General features: G+C 51.4%; 3 protein-coding genes across 6 annotated transcripts; 2 read left to right on the plus strand and 1 right to left on the minus strand.

Moving 5' to 3' along the window:
- On the minus strand, positions 62-5,341 carry S100A1 (S100 calcium binding protein A1). 2 transcript variants are annotated; one of them, XM_021089807.1, is made up of 4 exons: positions 5,082-5,341; positions 4,059-4,126; positions 1,900-2,052; positions 62-393 (listed from the first exon to the last, which is right to left on the minus strand). In XM_021089807.1, the coding sequence occupies exons 1-4, from the start codon at positions 5,260-5,262 to the stop codon at positions 250-252; spliced, it is 546 nt and encodes a 181-aa protein (XP_020945466.1). In that variant the 5' UTR covers positions 5,263-5,341; the 3' UTR covers positions 62-249. The 2 variants fall into 2 exon arrangements, with proteins under 2 accessions (XP_020945466.1, XP_020945467.1); XM_021089808.1 differs by having other exon boundaries at positions 4,744-5,341.
- S100A13 (S100 calcium binding protein A13) lies at positions 316-18,156 on the plus strand. Of its 3 annotated transcripts, XM_021089809.1 has the most exons (4): positions 316-416; positions 4,964-5,085; positions 6,184-6,263; positions 17,925-18,156. In XM_021089809.1, the coding sequence occupies exons 1-4, from the start codon at positions 409-411 to the stop codon at positions 18,066-18,068; spliced, it is 354 nt and encodes a 117-aa protein (XP_020945468.1). In that variant the 5' UTR covers positions 316-408; the 3' UTR covers positions 18,069-18,156. The 3 variants fall into 3 exon arrangements, with proteins under 3 accessions (XP_020945468.1, XP_020945469.1, XP_020945470.1); XM_021089810.1 differs by lacking the exon at positions 316-416 and having other exon boundaries at positions 4,967-5,085; positions 6,075-6,263; positions 17,925-18,154; XM_021089811.1 differs by lacking the exons at positions 316-416; positions 4,964-5,085 and adding an exon at positions 5,467-5,902 and having other exon boundaries at positions 6,075-6,263.
- Positions 20,782-22,914, plus strand: S100A14 (S100 calcium binding protein A14). The gene is made up of 4 exons (NM_001190168.1): positions 20,782-20,812; positions 21,195-21,294; positions 21,741-21,887; positions 22,111-22,914. The coding sequence occupies exons 2-4, from the start codon at positions 21,265-21,267 to the stop codon at positions 22,246-22,248; spliced, it is 315 nt and encodes a 104-aa protein (NP_001177097.1). The 5' UTR covers positions 20,782-20,812; positions 21,195-21,264; the 3' UTR covers positions 22,249-22,914.

Here is a 22,925-nt window from a genome sequence, read left to right on the forward strand (position 1 = left end):
GTGAACAGCCTTCACTTCCCCACCCATTTCCAAACCCTGAAGGACCAGAGACAGCAGCTGGTGGCTGGTGAGAGAGGAGCCTTTAATGAAAGATGAGTTGCAGGCCTGGCCCACTACTCTTGCGCCCCTGTTGGAGGGTAGGCAAGGGTGAGAAGGTGGGGAGGGAACAGCGGGATGAAGGGGAAGCAGGGTGAAGAGGCAGGTATGGCAGGGTGGAGGGGAAGGGCGCTGCCCAATGGGACCATCTGCTCAACTGTTCTCCCAGAAGAAGTTGTTACAGGCCACTGTGAGGGCAGCCACCAGCACCACGTACTCCTGGAAGTCCACCTCCCCATCTCCATTCTCGTCGAGCTCCTTCATCACCTTGTCCACAGCATCCGCATCCTTCTGGGCCTGTGAAGCGAAGAAATGGTGAGGTAGGTGGACAGGGAGATGAATATCACAGAGTCAGGGGCATGGGACTTGCTTGACTGGAGAGGAGGAGGCAGAGATGAGCAAGAGGGAGAATTATGTCTCATTATGAGACTTTTCTTTTTTTTTTTTTTTTTAGGGCCGCATCCATGGCATATGGAGGTTCCCAGGCTATCGACTGAACTGGAGCTGCAGCTGCCAGCCTACGCCACAGCCGCAGAAAACGCCACATCTGAGCCGCGTCTGTGACCTACAGCTCACTGCAACTCTGGATCCTTAACCCACTGAATGAGGCCAGGGATCGAACCCACATCCTCATGGCTACTAGTTGGGTTTGTTACTGCTGAGCCACAATGGGAACTGCTAATTATGGGACTCTTTCTGCCCTTCTCTAAACTAACAAGACACTTGTGGTTTCCTGTTGCCTACAGATCAGCTCCTTAACAGGGCAGAGTAATAAAAACAATTCCCATATGTTGAGTGCCTACAATGTGACAAGCACTGCACCAGGAGCTTTACAAGTATTGTCTAATTTAATTCTAACACACATAGCATGAACTAGGCTTCATTATTCCCACTCTAGAGAAGAAAGAAATTGACAGTTGGTGGTTAAATAACGTGCCCAAAGTCACACAGCAAGAAAGTGGCAGCACCAGAATTTGAATCCCGTTCTCATGAAATCTCAGCGCTGGTACACTTTCGACTGGCTTCTCCTTTTCTGCATCCTTCAGTCAAAACTACCGAGCATGCTTCATCTTCTTTCTCCCATGCCCTTGTTCAGATACTGTACCTTCTCCTAAAATGTCTGCATTTGCCCTAATCTTCCCGTGGAAATCTCTGGCTCAAGTGCCCCCTCTTTGGAGAAGCCATCCCACTTCAGTCCGGTTAATGTTCTCCCGTAGTCATTTCTGGCATCTCTGTTAAGGTCCTGGGTGCTTCCTGAGATTCAAGATTCACTTTCTTTTCTTTTTTCTTTATTATTATTTTTTAAAATTTAGGGCCGAACTTGCGGCACATGGAAATTCCCAGGCTAGGGGTTGAATCATAGCTACAGCTGCTGGCCTCCGTCACAGCCACAGCAACTCAGGATCCGAGCTGTGTTGTCTGTGACCTACACCACAGCTGACGGCAGTGCTGGCTCCTTAACCCATTGAGTGAGGCCAGGGATTGAAACCTGCGTCCTCGAGGTTACTAGGTGGGTTCTTTCCTGCTGAGTCCCAATGGGAACTCCCAAGATTTACCTTCAAGTGTCAGGCTTTCCCTTCTAGACTGTGAGCTTTGTTAATGATGCGTCTACATAGGGCCTAGCACTTAACAGGTCATCAATAAATCTGGGCATTTTGACTTGAACCAGGAGGAGTCGGGTAGCCTGGGAGAGGAAGGAGATGGATGGGCTGAGCTGGGGTGGATGGAGAGATGGCAGGGAGGTGCCCACTTTGTTCCCCCACCCTTCGCCCACTCCACCCTGTACCCCCACCCTGTGCTCACGTCCAGGAAGCCAGAGAGCTCCGTCTGCAGCAGCTCTTTCAGCTCCTTCTTGCTCAGCTTGTACTTGTCCCCCTCCTTGCCCGAGTGGGCGTGGAACACATTGATGAGAGTCTCCATCGCTGTCTCCAGTTCCGAGCCCATCGTGCAGCTCACCTACCCACGTCCCACCATGGAAGTGAGCTTCGGACCATGCCTGGGGTTTTGGGGTCAGGGCGAGGGTCCTACAGCTTGAAGAGCTATGAGGTTGGAGCCCCACCACAATGGATCTTTCCTGAGATGTTACACAAACAGACCTAAGTCTAGACTCCTTCTCTGTGCCCTTCAGTCCACACCCCAGTCAGAGGGAGTCAGGGCTTAGGGCAGCAAGATAGAGCAGCTGGAGCTGGGCTGGCTCTAGAGGCCTGCCATGGACTTTGTGGTGGCTCCTGGCTGCCTGCGCAGACATTGGGGAGGGTAGGGCAGGCAGGCGGGGTGGTCACAGGACCCAGCCTGGCTTCGTCTGGCTCTATTTTTACCCTGGACTTTCCTGCCTAGCACAGCCAAGGTATGCTGTTGGGGATGGTGGGCTGGGCTCCCCGCTATAGCCTTGACTCGGCTGCCCTCCCTGAGCAAGGATCAATCTGGTGCCCTCGGTCGGCCTGGTGGAGAGGATGGCAGTCTGAGTGGGGAGCCCGAGGTTCACGGGGAAGGAGTGTCTCACTGCCCCTGAGTTTCCTGTCAACAGCCTGGGGGCCTCTCCTGGTCCTGCCACTCTGTTCTCCCCTGAACTTGTCACTTTGGCTTCTCTCTGTTACCTCGAGTTGGGTTCCTTGTACTTCTCTGCAGAATCAGCCTTGCCACTGGGAGGTGGTGGTGGGAAGGGAAAGTGGAAAGTGTGACGTTTTCTCTGGAGACAGGGCTCCCCAGGAGGAGGAGAGGACACCTGGGGGATCTTGTCCCTGCTGCTGGCCACTCCCACCCCCAGGCCCAACCCAGTCGATGTGGGGACAGTGGCAGCAGGGAGACTAGGGCTGCTATGTGTTGGGGAAGATAAAGGCTGAGTGCGTGAGATCCTCTGAGTTCAAGGAGTTGGGAGAGAGGAGGGGAAAAATGGAAGGGTCTGTTGAGGAGGGGGGACCGCCAAGCCAGGGGACCTGTTTCCCTTGACCTCGGGACACTCGGCCCCTTCACAGCCTCAGGGGGCAGCTCAGGTGTCTCAGATCAGGTGTCCCCATCCTTCCCTGGGACTGAGGGGCTAGACAATGAGCCCTGATCAGATGACATCCTAGCTCTTCAATGGGGCCCTTGTGAGTGTCACCTGAACTCCGGACATGAGAAGCGGTTGTCACAGAGACATGAGGGAGATGGAACCCAAGCTGGGCTGATAGAGGGGATAAGCGGGATGTGAGGGGGTGGGTGCTGGTGGCTCGGTTATCAGCCCTATCCAGGAGGGGCACCTAGAGATTGCCTGGAGACCTTGAGCAGCCTGGGATTCTGCGTGGGGGCCATTCTGAGAGGATCTTGCAGGGAGGGGCCAGACAGGAAAACAAAGAGAAAGAATGAGGGGAGAGAGGAGTCTGGGAAGATGGGCCAAGAAAGAAGAGGAGGAGGAAGGGGAGGTCACTTGAAGGGAGACGGGAGTGGGAGTCATACCCTAGCCCCCCACCCCACCCCACCCCCGCTTCCTGGTCTCACTTGGTCCATGCTCTGTGCTGCACCCCTGCCCTGCCCCCACTTCCTGAGCTCTTGGCAGGGCTGGGTGGGGTGGTAGAGAGACCAAGGCTGGGGTGGGGCAAGGGGGCTGTTCCATCTGCTTTCTTATTCCTGCGCCACTGGAAGCAAGGAGAGAGCTGGGTCTCCTCCCCGGCACCTGGGAGATGAGGGTGTCTGGGGTGGGCACTTGAGGGCTCTGTGGTAGGTGGGCCCCCCATTCTGGGAGCTCAGTGCCTGGGTTCTGCCCTGGCTTCCTCATTCCCTGAGTTCCCAGATCTCCCTCTGAGCTTCACCTGCCTCCCCTCACCACCTTCCAAACACGGTCTCCCCCAATCCCGAACCCCTTCCAGACCCTCAGTGCACCGCGGTACTGCCCCCCTCCCCCAACTCTCGGAGCCGTCCTGAAGTCCCCCTGCCCCCAGGCTGGCCAAGGACTGGCACTAACACAAATGGGGCAAGGTACTCACGGTCAGCCTAGGTGTATTGGGAGCAGGTTCCGGACAGACGGCCGAGGCTGCAAATGTGGCTACCAGAGCTATGCAGGGAGACCTGTCTTCAGTCGTCCAACCCACCCCCCACCGGCTCCACCCCTTCACGGACAGACACCCAGTGGGGCAAGGGGCCAGGAGTGGACAGAGGCGCCCTCTGTCTCCTGGGCTGGAACAGGCTGCCTTGTGTCCTCTTCTCCAGCCCCCGTTGCCTCCCCCAACATCGGGCCCCAAAAGGGGGAAAGGTCCTGGGACGAAGGCACACTGAGAGGCGGCTCTGTCCCCACCCCCACCCCGCAGTACTGCGTGTGCTGCTAGGCCCGGAACAGGTGCGTGCACCTGGCTGAGGGGGCTCAGTGAGGGGACTTCTCGGTGAATAATTTAGTCTTGAGAGTCTCCCTGAGGGGTTTCAGCCTGAGACCACTCCCCCCCCGCCCCCGCCCCAGGGATTTCAATGCAAGGTCTCCTCAAGGGGGTCTCAGCCTAGATCCCTTTCTGTTTGTGGGGTCTCAGTCTGGGATCCTCTGTGGGGGTCTTGGGCTGCAGGATCCTTGGGGGGATCTCATTCTGAGGGGCCGTCTGTGGTGTTTCTTAGATGGGACCTCTAGGAGCTGAGCTCACTCAGTTGATTCTTTCAATGTGCATGGCCTCCCCCAGTGCCCACCTTACACACTCCTGATTAGAGAGGTGCGTGTGTGCAGGCTCCCCGTGTTGGGAGGGATGGGCCCCCAGGATGCCTGCTGAGTGGGATCTGGCCAGGCAGCTCCTTCCCCTCACAAAGTGGAGGCTATTGTGGGCTGGGTGGGGACGGGAAGGGGCGCAGGGTTCCTGGATTGATTGCTTTGGGGTGGGGGGAGCGTGATTGGGCTGTCTCCTCTCTTCAGAATTCACGACGATGGAAACTTGACACCTCCCGGCTTGGGAGGGGCTCTTTTCTTCCTCTCCCGGAAGCTTATAAACCTCAGCCCTAGGGCTCTTGCCCGCTGCACCCCATCTCCTTACCCCGGTGAGTCGCATCTCCTAACCCCGGAGGGATCCTGGGGAGCCTCCCCGCACCCCGAGCTCCCAGGTCCCTCCCCTGGAGCCGGCTCCGATAGGGATTCCGGAAATGACTTTGGGAGTTCCAACAAGAGTCCTTGCACAGGGGAGTGGGTAGGCGGGAAGAGGGACGATGCGTGGGCATGTCCCCTACCCCCAGCTGTCTCTCCTCCCCACTCCCCTTCTGCGGTCCCCTCCTCCCCTTCTCCTTGAGTGCCAAGCCCCTTCTGGGCGAGGGCAGTCAGTGGAGCCGCAGCCAGGACTGCTGTCTCCATCCGGGAAACCGGGAGGGGAGGGCTGTGGAGTCCTGGGCTCAGCTGCTCCCGAGGGGGGGTGGGGGAGGGAAGGTGCGGGTGGGGCCACAGAGAGGCCGGGTCTGTCCAGACAGAGCCAGCCCTGGCCACAGCTGGGCATTTGCCAGACCCTGGGCTTCTTGCTGGGAAGAGCAGCCAGTGTGTGTGGGCGTGCACAGTGCAGGCGGGTGGACACCCAGGACCTTGCACAAACAAGCTTTGGAGACAAACAACCCCGTGACCCTTTGAGGCGGCTGAAACTCTCAGAAAGAGCCCTTGGGACTGAATCCCACCAAAGGGCCACCAGACTGAGAGGACTCCAAAGAAGGACCCCAGACCTCAAGCCTCCTCCAGGACAGAGGGGTCTCCTGATCGAGGGACCACTACCCAGGGCTTCCTGAGACATAGACACTTCTAAAGCACCCCCAGACTGCGACACCTAGAGAGGAAGGGGTTTCTGGAAGTGAAGTTCCTTCCTACACCTCCACTGAGGTACTGTCCCCTGGTCCCCTGCCCCAAGCGCCATCCCTGCATCCTGTTCCCTCCCTCCTTTCTCTTGAAGCTTCCTCCAGCCAGACAGCCTGAGGGGGCAACGCCAGGGGTCAGGGACGCTCTGGGCTGTCCTGACTCCGCCTTTCTCTCCTTCTTCCTTCCTGCATGTCAGCCCTGTGAGGACAGCAGCTCCAGCTCCAGGGTCCCGATGGCAGCTGAGCCACTGACTGAGCTGGAGATGGCCATTGAGACAGTGGTCACCACCTTCTTCAACTTTGCAGGGCGCGAGGGGAGGAAGGGCAGCCTCAGCATCAATGAGTTTAAGGAACTGGTCACTCAGCAGTTGCCTCACCTGCTCAAGGTAGGTGGAATCTCTGGGCCTGAGATTTTGAGAGTCAGTGGCTGTGGGACACTGTGTATATGTCAGGTTGTTACTGGGCACTATAAGGTGACCACAGCTGCATTGTGGACAAAGGTGTGGTGACTGCGTGTGTAAATGGCTCTGGGTGTCCTTGCCTGGTGTGTGTGTATAACTAGGTAACGCTATGTCTGTGTGAGTGCAAGTGGCTTATTGGGCTTGGTGCTCCCATTGCATGATGCTCTGGGGTTCTTATTGTTTCTGCCCTGTATCTCTCTGGTTTCATTTCCCCAACGCAGGCCTGGACCCAGAGCTGGATTTTGGGAAATTCATAGACCATCAGAGGTAGAAGGAGGCCAAGAGAAAACAGTCTGGATTCCTCACTTGCTGTGTATAGAAACTGAGGCCCAGCTGTGGGAAAGCGTTCATCAAAAATAGGAACACAGCCAAATTCATAGAGTCCTAGAATCTCAATGTAGGAGGTTCCTGTAAGGTTCTGTGACTCCCTGCCCTCTTTGGGCATCCCCTCAATAATGCACCTGATAGGGTCATTCTTTCTCTCCTACTCACAGGATGCAGGAAGGGTTTACATCTGAGCTGGCACATCATCCTAGGCTGTTAACAGTTTCTTTTACATCCTTGCTGAAATTTTATAGGCACATAAAACATGTGAATATGGATTTTTTCTCTTTTTTCTTTTGCTTTTTAGGGCAGCATATGGATGTTCCCAGGCTAGGAGTCAAATAGGAGCTGCAACTGCCAGCCTGCGCCACAGCCACAGCCCACGCCAGATCCGAGCTTCGTCTGTGGCCTCCACCACAGCTCACGGTAACTCTGGATCCTTAACCCACTGACCCAGGCCAGGGACCGAACCTGCATCCTCATGGTTGCTTACTAGTCGGGTTTGTTACCGCTGAGTCACAATGGGAACTCCTGAGTATGGATTTTTAAAAAACCACAAACCGAGTCTCTGAAATTCATAATCTGTCACCTGCAATATCTATATCCGTAGACTTTTCTCTTCCTCTTCTCACTGGAAACTTCAGGCTCTTCCCTGAAAGTACAGCCTTCCCTGTAGCTCTCTCAAATAATGACTGATTTTTCTTCCGAATCCAACTCCCTCTGGGCCTGGAATTGCAAGTAGTGATCTCTTTGCTTTTTTTTTTGGGCGGGGTGGGGGGGAGGTTGTCCTTTTATGGCCACATCCGCAGCATACAGAAGGTCCCAGTTCAGGGATCAAATCGGAGCTGTAGCTGCCGGCCTACACCACAGCCACAGCAACACCAGATCCAGGCCACGTCTTCGACCTACACCACAGCTCACAGCAATGCTGGATCCTTAACCCACTGAGCAAGGTCAGGGATCACGGTTCCTGGTCAGATTTGTTTCCGCTGCGCCATGACGGGAACTTCCTCTTTGCTTTTCATTGCTACTTCCAGATCTTAGTTTCCTCTTCTTCTTGAGATGCCCAACCCACCCTTCTTATTCCACACCTTATAGCTCTTCAGCTCCTGGCTTACTGTTCTCCTTCTCATCACTGCCCCTGGCATTACCCAGACAACCCAGCCAACAACACCCGGGCCTTTCCATTTCTTGAACTACTTACTTTGAAAGATTCTGTCTTCCTGTGTCTCCGCATCTTCCACCTTCACCCCACCACCCCGTCCATTCTTTAGATCATGTCGTCACCTCAGAATCTCGATTTTAGGACTAACTTTCTCTGTCTACCACCTCTTGTCATTCCAATTCTGTCCCTCTATCTCATTCTTTTTCTCCTTCTAGGGCCACACCTGTGCATGTGGAAGTTTCTGGGCCAGGGATGGCCTACACCACAGCCACAGCAGCACCGGATCTGAGCCACATCTGTGACCTATGCTGAATTTGTGGCAACGATGCATCCTTCACCCACTGAGCAAGGGCAGGGATCGAACCCCCATCCTCCTGGATACTAGATGGATTCTTAACCCACTGAGTCACAGCGGGACCTCCTTCACTGGGACCTTCAGTCTCTTGACCTCATCACTTTGTCATCTTTCTTTCTTTTTCTTTCTTTCTTTTTTTTTTTTTTTGTCTTTTTGCCTTTTCTAGGGCCACTTCCGTGGCATATGGAGGTTCCCAGGCTAGGGGTCCAATCGGAGCTGCAGCCACCGGCCTACGCCAGAGCCACAGCAACTAGGGATCCAAGCTGCGTCTGAGACCTACACCACAGCTCACGGCAACGCCAGATTCTTAACCCCACTGAGCAAGGTCAGGGATCGAACCTGCAACCTCATGGTTCCTAGTCGGATTCATTAACCACTGCGCCACAACGGTAACTCCGTACTTTTTCATCTTTCATCACATTCCTTTTACTCAGCTGGGTTCTAAGGCTCACCGCTAGAGTCCCTCCCTCAGCTCCCTTGATCCTCTTGCTCTCTGTCCTAGATATTTGGCAAAATCCCAACCCAAGTTACATCCATTAACTTGCTGGTGAAACCCACCATTCTGTGTCCGCCCTCGCGCCGCTGAATCTGGTTGAAGAAAAATGCACTGCCATGTTGACTTGTCTCACTTTAAATGCATAACCACAAATCCCAGCGGGACCCTTAGCCCTGCCTGGTGATTCCACTACATTTCCCTTGTTGATTCATTTATCATTGAATGATTCATTTATTCATTTTTCTAGTCGCCCTCTTGCTGAGAAATTTTCTCACTGAGAAAATAAGAGCCATCAAGAAACTTCTGTGTGCCTCCTCCCACAAATCTACCAACTGATTGGCACATTCTCTGGCTTCCTTCCTGTGAGCAGGAATGTCGGTCTCAGCTGCTGAGATCAGCCCCTCTCCTGGTGCATTGGATCCCATCCTTTCTCACCTACTCACAGATGTTACTCTTGGAGTTCTCTTGTGGTGAGGTGGATTAAAGATTGGAAGTGGTCACTGCAACAGCTTGGGTTGCTGCTGTGGTGTGGGTTCGATCCCTGGCTCAGGATCTTCTGTATGCCATGGGCACGGCCAAAAAAAAGACATTGCTCTTTCAATTCTTCCCCTTCTCTCTTTCATCATCAAAATTTCCCTCTCTACTGGATTGTTCTTTTTTTTTGGTCTTCTTGCTATTTCTTTGGGCCGCTCCCTCGGCATATGGAGGGTCCCAGGCTAGGGGTCCAGTCAGAGCTGTAGCCGCCGGCCTACGCCAGAGCCACAGCAACACCAGATCTGAGCCGCGTCTGCAACCTACACCACAGCTCACGACAACACCGGATCGTTAACCCACTGAGCAAGGGCAGGGACTGAACCCCCGAAATCTCATGGTTCCTAGTTGGATTCGTTAACCACTGTGCCACCACGGGAACTTCTCTACTGGATTGTTCTGATCAGTTTACAAATATGCTGTACTATCTCTCATCTTAAAAAAAAAAAAAGAGAGAGAAGAGAACCTCTCTTGGCCCTATAACTCCCTCCAGCTATGGCTTATATCTCGGTTCCTCTTTTTAGTAAAAATCCTGGAAAGCAGTGAGAGTTGTCTTTTTGCTTTTTATGGCCGCACCCGTGGCATCTGGAAGTTCCCAGGCTAGGGGTCGAATCAGAGCTACAGCTGCCAGCCTACACCACAGCCACAGCAGGATCCAAGCCACGTCTGCGACCTACACCACAGCTCACGGCAACGCCAGATCCTTAACCCACTGAGAGGGGCCGGGGATCAAACCCACAGCCTCACGGGTCCTAGTTGGGTTCGTTAACCACTGAGCCACGGAGGGAGCTCCCAGTGAAAGTTTTTTTATATCAACTGTCTCTGCTTTTCCTCTCCTGGTTCAGAATGCTCCTCCTCCAGGTATCTGTTGGGCTTATTCCTCGTTTGACTCACATTTCTGCTCAGGTGGCCAATCCTCAGCATGACCTTCCTTCACCACTGAGGACAGAGATCTCCTTGTGCTCTGTTCCTTTACCCCGGGGCTAGTTTCTTTCAGAGCACTTTCTTCACACCTTCGCCTCCATTACATAATTATATGTTACCAAGAAGTTATTTATACCATCTGTATACTAACTGTAACATTTAATTTCCTTCCTTTCCATGTAGGAAACATTCTTTTTCCATGAAGGAAAGGCATCTGCTCACTGTTTCATCTCCAGCACCTAGAGGAGTGTCTGACTCCTAGTAGATGCTCAATAAAATACTGAGGAACTGAGTGAGACAGTAAAAAAAGTTTTATAAAAAAGTAAAAATTGTTGACAGTGAATGAATAAAGGCATAGTACCTACTGTTCTACAATAGCTTTTTAAAACTATAACACTGCATATAGACTAATTTCCCATTAAAAATGATACACCGGAGTTCCTGTTGTGGCTCAGTGGTTAAGGAATCTGACCAGTATCCATGAGGATGCAGGTTCGATCCTTCGCCTCGTCCAGTGGGTTGAGGATCCTCCATTGCTGTGGCTGTGGTGTAGGCCGGCAGCTACAGCTCTGTTTTGACCCCTAGCCTGGGAACCTCCATATGCAGGCCCTAAAAAACCAAACCAAAACAAAACAAAAGATACACTGTATTCTAATTTGTAGCTTAACAAATTTATGTAGCTAATCCTCTATTGAGGGACATTTCTTTTATGTCCACTTTTCCTTTTTGCAAAAGTTCTTGTTTATATTACGTTTATATACTTGAGGGAAAATATTTGTAGGGTAAATGTCAGGCAGTAGAAATATTAGGTCAAAGACTGTTTGTTCTTAATTTTTATTGATATTATTAGTTTGCTTCCCAACAAGGTTGTACTGGTTTTCACGGCTACCAGCAGTGCATTCAGCTGCCTGTTTCCCCAAAATGAGTCTTACCAACCTTTTTTTTTCCTCCCCATGCTGGTGGCATGTGGAAGTTCCCAGGCAGGGACTGAACCCCAGCCACAGCAGCGACTCAAACTGATGCAGTGACAATGCTGGCTCCTTTACTTGCCGCGCCACAAGAGAACTCCCTCAAGCTTAATTTTTGCCAATCTAATATGTAGAAATAGTATTTCGTTCTGATTTATACTTCTTTAATTCTGAATGAAATAGAACATTAAATATTTTTTTTTTGGTCGTGCCCTCAGCATGTGGAAGTTCCCTGGCAAGCGATTGAACCTAAGTCACGCTGTAACCAGAGCCACAGCAGGAATAATGCCAGATCCTTAACCCACTGAGCCACAAGGGAACTCCAAAAACCATATATATGCTTTTTAGAGCCACACCTGTGGCACATGAAAGTTTCCAGGCTAGGAGGAGATTCAGAGCTGCAGCTGCTGACCTATGCCGCAGCCAAAGTAATGCAGAATCCTTAATCCACTGAGCGAGGCCAGGGATTGACCCAGGCCCTCATGGATACTAGTCAGGTTTGTTCGGCTGAGCCACAACAGAACTCCTCCAAAAAATATTTTTTGATAGACATGTATATTGCTTTTTCTGTGAACGGCTTGTTTCTTCCTTTTATTGAAGTTTTTCTTTTCATATTGATAGCTCTTTATAGCGTAACGAAATCAACCTTTGTCTGTTATGGGCACTGTAATCTTTTCCGCCTAATTTGCCCTTTGTCCTTTGATTTATTTATGGTAGTTTTTGCCATTCAGAGTGTAAAAAAATTTTATACAGTCAGATTTATCAAACTTTTCCTGAATAGCTTCTGTGTTTTATGCCATGCTTAGAAAGGTCTTCCCAGTTTAAGTCATTAAAAAACCCCAGACTTTATTTTATCATTACATTTTTCTTACTGGTGTTAAATATCCCACTTATTATTGATTCAATTCCCATGTATATTTTGAGTCTCTTTGTTCTCTTTCATTGATCTGTTTATTATTTATTTAGAAGCAATCTCATTTAATTATTGTAGTTTTAGAATATGCTTTTTTGCTGTAGAGTTGGTTCCCCCTCATTGCTGTTTTTCAGAATTTTACTGGTGGGTGCCACATGTTTATTTTTCAAGAAGAATTTTAGTAACATTTAATCATATTAAAAACAATCTGGAGTTCCTGTGGTGGCGCAGCAGGATTGGCGGTGTCTCTGCAGCACTAGGATGCAGGTTCAGTCCCTGCCCAGCACAGTGGGTTAAAGGATCTGGCATTGCTGCAGCTGCAGCATAGGTTATAACTGTGGCACAGATCTGATCCCTGGCCCTGGAACTTCATATGCTGTGAGACAGCCAAAAAATAAGAGAACAGAAAAAAAAAAAAAAGAATCCTGTAGATATTTTAATTCGGATCTTATAAAAATGCTATTTGAGGGAAAATTGACATCTTTTTTTTTGTTTGTTTGTTTGCTTTTTAGGGTTGCACCCTCAGCATATGGAAGTTCCTAGGCTAGGGGTCTGATCTGAGCTACAGCTGCCGGCCTCTACCACAGTCATAGCCACGCAGGATCTGAGCCACATCTGCGACCAACACCACAGCTCATGGCGAAACCAGATCCTTAACCCATTGAGCAAGGCCAGGGATCGAACCCCCAACCTCATGGTTCCTAGTCAGATTTGTTTCCTCTGTGTCACGAAGGGAACTCCTTGACATCTTTATATTATTGTCTTTCATCTCTAAAAAAAAAAGCATGCTTTTCTCTTCTTTTCTTTCTTTCTTTTTTTGCTTTTTAGGGATGCACCCAGGGCATATGGAAGATCCCAGGCTAGGGGTCAAATTGGACCTGAAGCTGCAGGCCTATACCACAGCCATAGCAATGCATGATCTGAGTCTCGTCTGTGACCTACACCATGGCTCACGGAAATGCCAGATCCTTAACCCACTGAGTGAGGCCAGGGATCGAAGCCAAATCCTCATGGATGCTAGTTGGGTTCGTTATGGCTGAGCCACAGTGGGAACTCCTGTTTTTCTATTTATGCATGTATCCTTCAATTTAGCTATCTTCACAAAAGCTTAATAGCTTTCTACATTTGTTCCTGAGTGCTTTATTTTTTACTATTTTATTTAAAAAACATTTTTGGCTGTCCTGGGGCATATGAAGTTCCTATGCTGCCACTGCAGCAACACCAGATCCTTTAACCCACTGCACCAGGCAGAGCTCGCACCTGGATCCTGGTGCTGTAGAGACACCACTGATCCCATTGTACCACAGTGGGAACTCCTGTTTTTTTTTTTTTCACTACTTTAAGGATCTTTCACATTCTATATTTTGAGCTGGCATTAGTTTTTGTGTATTAATATTGTCACCAGGACTTCCTGTTTTGGCTCAGTGGGTAACAAACCCAACTAGTATCCATGAGGATGTGGCTTCAATCCCTGGCCTTGCCCAGTGTGTTTTAAGTTTCTAGCTTGTCATCCTTGGTTGGTTATTTAATCTTTCCGAGGATCGATTTCTCATTGGTGAAAAGGACTCATAATACTACTGCCCTTGTTGGACCGGTCTTGCATTTATTCAATCAATATTTATTGAGTGCCTGCTCTGTCCTGTTCTGACACCGTCCCAGGCTTTGGGTCATATTGGTGAACAAGCCTCTGCTCTGTGCCAGGCACTGTCCCAGGCAGAGGGATTATGGTGATGAACAAGATGGACAAGTTCCCTCTGCTCCTGGAGCCTTTCATTCTAGCAGATTATGACGAGTAAATGATGTGAAGTATATAACATGCTCAGCATAAAGCTCAGAACACTCAGCAGTATTAAGTGCTTACACTTGTGGAAATGTCAGTCATTACCACTCTTTTGTTTTTTTCTAGATATACAATGTTATAATTGCTAGTCTAATAAGAGGTGAATTTGCCTCTTCTTTTTTTCTTTTCTCTTTTTTTTTGCTGATATTTTTTATTATTTTATTTTATTTTATTTTTTATTGTTATTTCCCCAATATAATTATTTATTTATTTATTTATTTATTTATTTATTTATTTATTTTTTTGTCTTTTGTCTTTTTGTCTTTTTTGTTGTTGTTGTTGTTGCTATTTCTTGGGCCGCTCCCGCGGCATATGGAGGTTCCCAGGCTAGGGGTTGAATCGGAGCTGTAGCCACCGGCCTACGCCAGAGCCACAGCAACGCAGGATCCGAGCCGCGTCTGCAACCTACACCACAGCTCACGGCAACGCCGGATCGTTAACCCACTGAGCAAGGGCAGGGACCGAACCCGCAACCTCATGGTTCCTAGTCGGATTCGTTAACCACTGCGCCACGACGGGAACTCCTAATTTTTTTTTCTACTGTATAGCATGGGGACCCAGTTATACCTACATGCATACATTCTTTTTTCTCATGTTATCATGCTCCATCCTAAGGGACGAGCATAGTTCCCAGTGCTACACAGCAGGATCTCATTGCTAATCCATCCCGAAAGCAATTGTTTGCATCTATTAACCCGAAGCTCCCAATCCATCCCACTCCCTCCCCCTCCCCCTAGGCAACCACAAGTCTGTTCTCCAAGTCCATGATTTTCTTTTCTGTGGAAAGGTTCATTTGTGCCGTATATTAGATTCCAGATATAAGTGATATCATATGGTATTTGTCTTTGTCTTTCTGATTTACTTCACTCAGTATGAGAGTCTCTAGTTCCATCCATGTTGCTGCAAATGGCATTATTTTGTTCTTTTTTATGGCTGAGTAGTATTCCATCATGTATATATACCACGTCTTCCTAAACCAATCATCTGTCGATGGACATCTGGGTTGTTTCCATGTCTTGGCTATTGTGAATAGTGCTGCAGTGAACATGTGGGCGCATGTGTCTTTTTTTTTTTTTTTTTTTTTTTTTGTCTGTTGTTGTTGCTATTTCTTGGGCCGCTCCCGCTCCCGAGGCATATGGAGGTTCCCAGGCTAGGGGTTGAATCGGAGCTGTAGCCACCGGCCTACGCCAGAGCCACAGCAACGCGGGATCCGAGCCGCATCTGCAACCTACACCACAGCTCACGGCAACGTCGGATCATTAACCCACTGAGCAAGGGCAGGGACCGAACCCGCAACCTCATGGTTCCTAGTCAGATTCGTTAACCACTGCGCCACGACGGGAACTCCGCATGTGTCTTTTTTAAGGAAAGTTTTATCTAGTTATATGCCCAAGAGTGGGGTTGCTGGATCATATGGTAGTTCTATGTATGGTTTTCCAAGGTACCTCCATACTGTTCTCCATAGTGGTTGTACCAGCTTACATTCCTACCAACAGTGCAGGAGGGTTCCCTTTTCTCCATACCCACTCCAGCATTTTTTTTTTTTGTGGACTTATGAATGATGGCCATTCTGACTGGAGTGAGGTGGTATCTCATGGTAGTTTTGATTTGCATTTCTCTAATAATCAGGGATGTTGAGCATTTTTTCATGTGCTTGTTGGCCATCTGTATATCTTCCTTGGAGAAATGTCTATTCAGGTCTTTTGCCCATTTTTTAATTGGGTTGTTGGCTTTTTTGCTGTTGAGTTGTATAAGTTGCTTGTATATTTTAGAGATTAAGCCCTTGTTGGTTGCATCATTTGGAAGTATTTTCTCCCATTCTGTAAGTTGTCTTTTTGTTTTCTTTTTGGTTTCCTTTGCTATGCAAAAGCTTGTCAGTTTGATTAGGTCCCATTGGTTTATTTTATTTTATTTTATTTATTTATTTATTTATTTTTTGTCTTTTGTCGTTGTTGTTGTTGCTACTTCTTGGGCCGCTCCCGCGGCATATGGAGGTTCCCAGGCTAGGGGTCGAATCAGAGCTGTAGCCACGCCAGAGCCACAGCAACGCGGGATCCGAGCCGCGTCTGCAACCTACACCACAGCTCACGGCAACGCCGGATCGTTAACCCACTGAGCAAGGGCAGGGACCGAACCCGCAACCTCATGGTTCCTAGTCAGATTCGTTAACCACTGCGCCACGACGGGAACTCCAGCCATTGGTTTATTTTTGCTTTTACTTCTGTTGCTTTGGGAGACTGATCTGAGAAAACATTTGTAAGGTTGATGTCAGAGAATGTTTTGCCTATGTTCTCTTCCAGGAGTTTGATGGTATCTTGTCTTTTATTTAAGTCTTTAAGCCATTTTGAGTTTATTTTCGTGCATGGTGTGAGGGTGTGTTCTAGTTTCATTGATTTCCATGAGCTGTCCAGGTTTCCCAGCAATACTTACTGAAAAGACTGTCTTTTTCTCATTTTATGTTCTTGCCTCCTTTGTCAAAGATTAATTGACCATAGGTGTCTGGGTTTATTTCTGGGTTCTTTATTCTGTTCCATTGGCCTGTGTGTCTGTTTTGGTACAGTACCACATGGCCTTGATGAATGTAGCTTTGTAACACTGCCCGAAGTCTGAAAGAGTTATGCCTCCTGCTTGGTTTTTATTCCTCAGAATTGCTTTGGCAATTCTGGGTTCTTTTTCTTGTTAAGGCTACACCTGTTGCATATGGAAGCTCCCAGGTCAGGGGTTGAATCGGAGCTGCAGCTGCTGGCCTACACCACAGCCAAAGCAATGTGGGATCTGAGCCCCATCTGCCACCTACACCACAGCTCACGGCAGCACTGGATCCTTAAGCCACTGAGTGAGGCCAGGGATCGAACCCACATCCTCATGGCCACTATGTTGGGTTCTTAACCCACTGAGCCATGACAGGAACTTTGAACTTGTCCCAGCACTTTGACAGTTTATTTCTTTCTCTTGCCTAATTGTATATTTTCCCCCCTCCCTCTCTATATAATGTTATTCTGGGCATCTTTGCCTTCCATTGGCAATGCTCATAGTAGCTTATAATTCAGCATGATTGTGGCTTTTAACAAGTCTTGTTTAGTTCTATGAATTAGCTTTGTGCCATCTATTGATTTGGCAAGGCTCCTCCACCTCCATCCAAATATTGATTCAAATATTGAGCATCAACTCTGCCTGAGGCACCCTTGTCTGATTTGACCTGGATCCATTGTTCAGTTTGGTTTGGTTATTTATCTGACAACAAATCCTTTGATCATGATGGTCCAGCTTAGACTATCCTTTGATGTCACAGGTCTGCTGGGAGAGATTTTGTCAAGGGCCCCATGGGACACCGGACACCCTGTGTCCTTGCCATTCCCCCCATTTACCAGGCTAGTGACCCCACTGGGGAAATGAGATGACATGAGGGTTATGCGCATGGGCAGCCAAATCCTGTGACCTTCTTTAGCTTTCCGCGTGGGAGGAGGGTGGCCTGAGAAGGCTCTGAGTATGGTCAGAGTGAGTCTGTGCCTGCAGGGGTTCCCCGAGTGTCCTTGGGCTTATCCCAGTGCTGTGCCGGAGCCCGCCCGTGCCTGCAGGTGAAGGCATATTGTGTGCATCTCTTTCTGCTCTGCCTTCAATGACATCATGCCTGTGGTTCATAATCCACCACAGTGGGAGTCTATAGACCACAGCAGACACTATACCTGGATTTCTCACCTCCCTCCTCGGCGTCTGCTTGTAGTTGGGCACCAAAGTTTGGGGCTGTAGCTTCATCCTGGACGTGGGGGGTGGGTCCTAGCACTCTCTGAGGGAAGGGAATGGTGACTGGGGATTCTTCCCTCTCTCCACGTCTTAAGAACACTCTGTTTGTTTTGTTTTTTTTCTTCTTTGTCTGCCCCGAAGCACGTAGAGTTCCTGGGCCAGGGGTCAGATCTGAGTCGCATGTGTGACCTACACCACACCTGCCGCTGTGCTGGATCCTTTAACCCACTGTGCTGGGGTCCCAGCCCTGCCGATCCTGTTGTGCCACAGCGGGAACTCCAGAACGCTTGTTTCTAACCCCACGCTTCCCTGCGGTGTCTCCTCAGGATGTGGGCTCCTTAGATGAGAAGATGAAGAGCTTGGATGTGAATCAGGACTCAGAGCTCAAGTTCAATGAGTACTGGAGACTGATTGGGGAGCTGGCCAAGGAGATCAGGAAGGAGAAGGCCCTGGGAATCCAGAAGAAGTGAAGCTGACTGGCTGGGATGGGGGGCAGGATTGGTGGGGCTGGGCGGAACCCTACTTCCCCCAAATAAAGCTTCCTCCTTGAGACCCAGATGTTTCTTACACCCACCCTGATTTCTTCTCTGGACACCAGGGGGTGGGAAAGCTCTGCCCTGACCTGAAGGTGGGTCCAACAATTATGAGCTCCTGGAGGACCAGGAATGTTATTCATCTTCGAATATTCTGTAGCATCAGGTCTTATACAGGGTAGATGATGCTCAATGAATAAATAGTTGATGAATGAATATATGAAAGGTGGAGGCAGATCTCTAGGGAAAGCGAGGTGACTCATATCCCCCCAGGTGCTCAGGGGCTTGGTCTTGGCTTTCATTTTCTTATTCCTGCAGTTTGTGTCATTGGATGGAAATGATAGCAGCCAACATGTGTTGAGGGCTTGCTCCGAGCCAGGCACAGTGCTGAACTTTTTCTTGCATTATCTTTTTTTTTTTTTTTTTTTTTTTTTTTTGTCTTTTGTCTATTCAGGGCCACACTTGTGGCATATTGAGGTTCCCATGCTAGGGGTTGAATCAGAGCTGTAGCTGCCAGTCTAGGCCACAGCCACAGCCATGCAGGATCCAAGCCTCATCTGCTATTGACACCACAGCTCACGGCAGTGCCAGGTCCTTAACCCACTGAGCAAGGCCAGGGATCAGACCCGAGTCCTCATGGATACTAGTCAGATTCCTTAACCACTGAGTCACGACAGGAACTCCACTTGCATTATTTTAGTTAATTCTCACAGCCCCTTGAGGTAGGCACTTTTTTTTTTTTTTTGGCTGCATCGCAGCATGTGGATGATCGAACCTGTGCCACTGCAGTGACCCATGCTGCAGTGACAACACCAGATCCTTAGCCTGCTGCGCCACAAGGGAACTCCGAGGCGGGTACTATTTTTAAGTCCCATGTTAAAGATAACAGATTTTAGAGAGGTTAAGGCACAAAGACAAGAATAGGTGGAACTGGGTTGAAATTCTGCCTCTGTGATGAAACCACGATCCTCTCTGGATGGACGGGTGGGACCCATCCTCTCCTCCCTCCCACCATAGCAGGGGTGAAGCAGAAGAAGGAACACAGGGTTCTGGTTCCAGGACTGTGGGGTGAGGGTGGTGGTGGTGCTGCAGGAAGCAGAACTTTAGGGCACCGGAGCGCCCTCTCCCTTTCCTTGATTTGAGGGGCATTGTGGTTTGCACTGGCTGCCACCAGAGGGAGCAGGGGAGGGGCAGCCCAGTGGCGCTGTCACTACCTTACTGTCAGGTGTCCATCATTTGAGGCAGCTGTGAGTCCAGAAGAACTTTTAGGGTGATTCAAGCTCCCCATGACACACCATGAAAGGGTCCTGGATTGAGCTCTTCCATCTAAATGCCCCCAGACGGAGAGACCTCAGAGGGACCACCAGGCTGGGACTCTGAGGGCATCTTCGAGACATTCCTGAGGGGCTCCCCTGCACACACTGAGACCCTAGGAGGGACCCCACCCCCAAGACTGAGGCATTATAGAGACTTCAAGCTGAGGCACTCTTGAAAAAACCTTCAAATTGGAATGCCTCCGAGGGGTCCCAGATTGAGAACCCTCAGGAGACCTCTTAGAATAAGACATTTTTGGAAGGGCCCCTTCATTGAGATATAGACACCCCAGCTGAGCCCAAAGTATGGAGGAGCCCTAGATGGAGAGCTGGGGGCCAGGGGCGCAGTGGGAGGTACACTCTGATCTCAGTTCAGGAAAGGAGCCCAAGACCTCTGGCTCGGGGCACCGCCCACCCTTGCCTTGACCGTGACCTTGACCGTTCTGAGTCTCCCGCCTCCTCCCTTCCTCCTCCCCACCTGGTAAGGTGGCCCCCTGGGGCTGGGCTGAGTCCCGGGCTTACTGTCCAGGCTCCCTGGAGGTCGGCCGGGTCCTGGATGGTGTAGGGCGGTTGCTGTGTAGTCCCTGGGTTGGGGAAGGCATGGGATTCTGAGGGAGGGAGGAGCAGGTCGCTCAACCAGTTTGGAGAGGTTGTGAGCTGACAGGGTAACCCGTTTGGGCTCCGCAATGTGCTGAGGGGAGCTGACGGGAGGTCAGGGCTCCCCTTCTCGGGCGATTCCTCTTGCCCCGAGTCTCTGCCAACAGGACCGGGGAAGGCTAGGGTCTGGGATCTGAGCTGACTTGAGTGTCACTAAATCTAAGTCTAAAGTGGCCTTGGGGGGTTGGAGTGTGTGAGGGACACATTAAAGTAACGAGAGGCCCCTGGGGAGCTCTTTCAACCCACGTGTCCCTCGTTCCCTCTAGGCCACAAAACCCGCCTCGACCAGCTTCTGTTTCGTCTTCTTTCCTGTTTATGGACTCCGGGCCCCTCTGCTTCCCTGCCCTACATTTCCTCCAGGCCTTTCTTCCCAGGCTCAATGCCGCAGTGTTTTCAAGTCCTCCCTCTCTCCCTCCCCAGCCTCCCCTCCCCTATTTCCCTCCACTTGGCCTGCTGGTTGGGGGCCAGGGGCATCCCAGCCCCAGCCCTCCAAGGTTCCCTCGGAGTGGCCAGGGGTGGGGGCGGGCCCTCAGAGCTGCGGCCAACGGAGGGTGGGGCCCAGAGGGCTGGCTCACAGCCCCGGGCGGCTGCAAGAGCAGGGGTGGCTTTGGGACAAGGCCCAGCCCCCTGCCTCCCCTCCCTTCCCCCAGGTATAAGAGCTGAGCTCAGGTGAGCCGGCTCCTCCTGTCCTGTCTCAGCGGCTGCCAGCAGGTAAGGAGACCCTGGGCTTTTCGCTCAAGGGGGCTGCCCCCTGTCCAGAGGGCACGAGTAGCCAAGCTTGCCCTAGTCTGCCAGCAGAGGGGTGGGGGGACCAGGTCCCGGAAGCTGATGCGTGTGTGCCTGGCACAGGGGTGAGGGGGCAGGGAGAGGTGGGTGGTAGGGGGCTAAGGTGAAGACCAAGGGATTCCCTGTAAATGGGTTGGTCTGGGGGCTGTGACCTTAGCTCCTGGAGCCTGAGCAGCGACCAGGGCTTGTGTGGAGTTGGCTCTGACCCTGAGTGAGGCACAGAATCTCTGGGGTGCAGCCAAAGGGGTGGTTGAGAAAGAAATGCTGAGTTCTCCCCTCAGCTCAGGCTCCTCCCTCCTCTGAGCAGATCATGAGCCATCAGCTGCTCCGGCTGTAGGACGACAAAACTCACCAAAGGACCAAGCGCATCGAGCAGCATGGGACAGTGTCGGTCAGCCAACGCGGAGGTGGGCCCATTCATTCCTGGCTTTTCTGTCTCCACACGCCTCTCCTTCCCGCCGAGGGTCTGTGACCCCCGTTAACTTCTGCCTCCCTAACTTTGGCCTTGCCCTGCGCTCCAGACTCTGCCCGTGAGACCCGAACCCCCTCGCTGCCGGGTGCCCACACAGGGAGATGCAGATGGGCCCTCCCTCGAAGAGGATGCCTGGGCCTCGTGCTGGGACCTGCCCTGCCTAGAGGCTGGGGGGTGGCGGGGAGGAAGCCTTGCTCAACCCGTGGCTCAGGGCAGAGGACAGTGGGGGCAAGCAGGCTGGGTGCTGGGTGCTGGAGTGGGTGGGGCCCATGTGCCTGCCAGCTGTCTTCTGTCCTGTTGGCTCTGCCGGGCTCCTGGGGAATCAAGGTGTTGTAGGGTGGGTGGGGCCTCCCTGACGTGGGGGATGTCCCTTGCCCTCAGGATGCCCAGGAATTCAGTGACGTGGAGAGGGCCATTGAGACCCTGATCAAGAACTTCCACCAGTATTCGGTGGAGGGTGGGAAGGAGACGCTGACCCCCTCCGAGCTACGGGACCTGGTCACCCAGCAGCTGCCCCACCTCATGCCGGTACTGGGGGAATGGACCCGGCCCCAGGCGGTACCCTGACTTCCCAAGCAAGTGCTCCAGGACCCCACCCACACTGCCATGGCCCCTGGCACTGGCATCCCCTGGCCCTGCCCCTTGTCAGTGCCAGGGAGGCTCAGGGCCTGCCTCCTGCCCCTGGGCAGGGTGGGGTGGGAAGAGTAGAAGGTGCCGCCTGGCTGAGTTGTGGCATCTTTCCTCCTTTCAGAGCAACTGCGGGCTGGAAGAGAAGATTGCCAACCTGGGCAGCTGTAACGACTCTAAACTGGAGTTTGGGAGCTTCTGGGAGCTGATCGGAGAAGCAGCCAAGAGCGTGAAGCTGGAGAGTCCTGTCCGGGGAAGCTGAACCTCTTTCCTGGAATTTTGGGGGGATGTTGGGGAAAGGGGACCTTAGAGCCTGTGGGCCCAGAAATAAAACTCCTCTCTCCCCCACCCCTCCGTGCTTGCCCAGCCCTCCTGCCTCACCCCTGCAGGGCTCAGGTTCAGAATGGCACTTCCCGGGGCCTCCTCTGTGCACTTTGTCCCTGGGAGTTCCATGGAGCTCATAGATCCAGGAGTTCCCCACCAGAGGGAGGCTCAGGGGGCGGGTTGGGGCCAGGGAGGGACGTGGAGGGATGCTCGAGGGTTGAGGATGGTGTAAGGGCCAAGTCTCTTAGTAGTGGGGGAAGGGCGAGAGGAGCGGAGCCACGGGAAATGATTGGAAGTGGGTGGGAATAGGGCTGGATATTCGGTACTAATGAGGGTCTCTTAAGAACCTACCTCTCCTCATCTCTTCCCCGACCCAAACTGGAGCTGTCTGTCGGCGCTGTCCCTCCTGGCCTCCAGCTCTGCCCCAGCCTCTGCCGGGGCCTCTGTCCTGGCTCAGCACAGGGGAAGAGGGCTAGCAGGGTCGGGGAGAGGCCGAGGAGGGTGACTTTTGGGAGTGAGAGGACCAGCTGGGTGCTTGGGCATTTACAGAATGATGGTCATTTTGTATCCTTTGATTAATAAAAAATGGAAAAAGTGAAAGAGATGTTGTCTTGA

This window comes from Sus scrofa, chromosome 4 (assembly GCF_000003025.6).
Source record: "Sus scrofa isolate TJ Tabasco breed Duroc chromosome 4, Sscrofa11.1, whole genome shotgun sequence".
Classification (NCBI taxonomy): domain Eukaryota; kingdom Metazoa; phylum Chordata; class Mammalia; order Artiodactyla; family Suidae; genus Sus; species Sus scrofa.

What these genes read in the sequence shown, in the direction of transcription:
- S100A13 (XM_021089809.1), top strand. An exon ending in CACCCCATCTCCTTACCCCG is followed by an intron (nt 5,086 to 6,183) that starts GTGAGTCGCATC and finishes TCAACTTTGCAG; the next exon opens with GGCGCGAGGGGAGGAAGGGC. An exon ending in AGTTGCCTCACCTGCTCAAG is followed by an intron (nt 6,264 to 17,924) that starts GTAGGTGGAATC and finishes GTGTCTCCTCAG; the next exon opens with GATGTGGGCTCCTTAGATGA.
- S100A1 (XM_021089807.1), bottom strand. Translation starts at nt 5,262, where the DNA reads ATGCCCACGCATCGTCCCTCTTCCCGCCTACCCACTCCCCTGTGCAAG. An exon ending in CCAATACACCTAGGCTGACC is followed by an intron (nt 2,053 to 4,058) that starts GTGAGTACCTTG and finishes GGACGTGGGTAG; the next exon opens with GTGAGCTGCACGATGGGCTC. An exon ending in AGCTCTCTGGCTTCCTGGAC is followed by an intron (nt 394 to 1,899) that starts GTGAGCACAGGG and finishes TTCGCTTCACAG; the next exon opens with GCCCAGAAGGATGCGGATGC.
- S100A14 (NM_001190168.1), top strand. Translation starts at nt 21,265, where the DNA reads ATGGGACAGTGTCGGTCAGCCAACGCGGAG. An exon ending in GTCGGTCAGCCAACGCGGAG is followed by an intron (nt 21,295 to 21,740) that starts GTGGGCCCATTC and finishes CCTTGCCCTCAG; the next exon opens with GATGCCCAGGAATTCAGTGA. An exon ending in AGCTGCCCCACCTCATGCCG is followed by an intron (nt 21,888 to 22,110) that starts GTACTGGGGGAA and finishes TCCTCCTTTCAG; the next exon opens with AGCAACTGCGGGCTGGAAGA.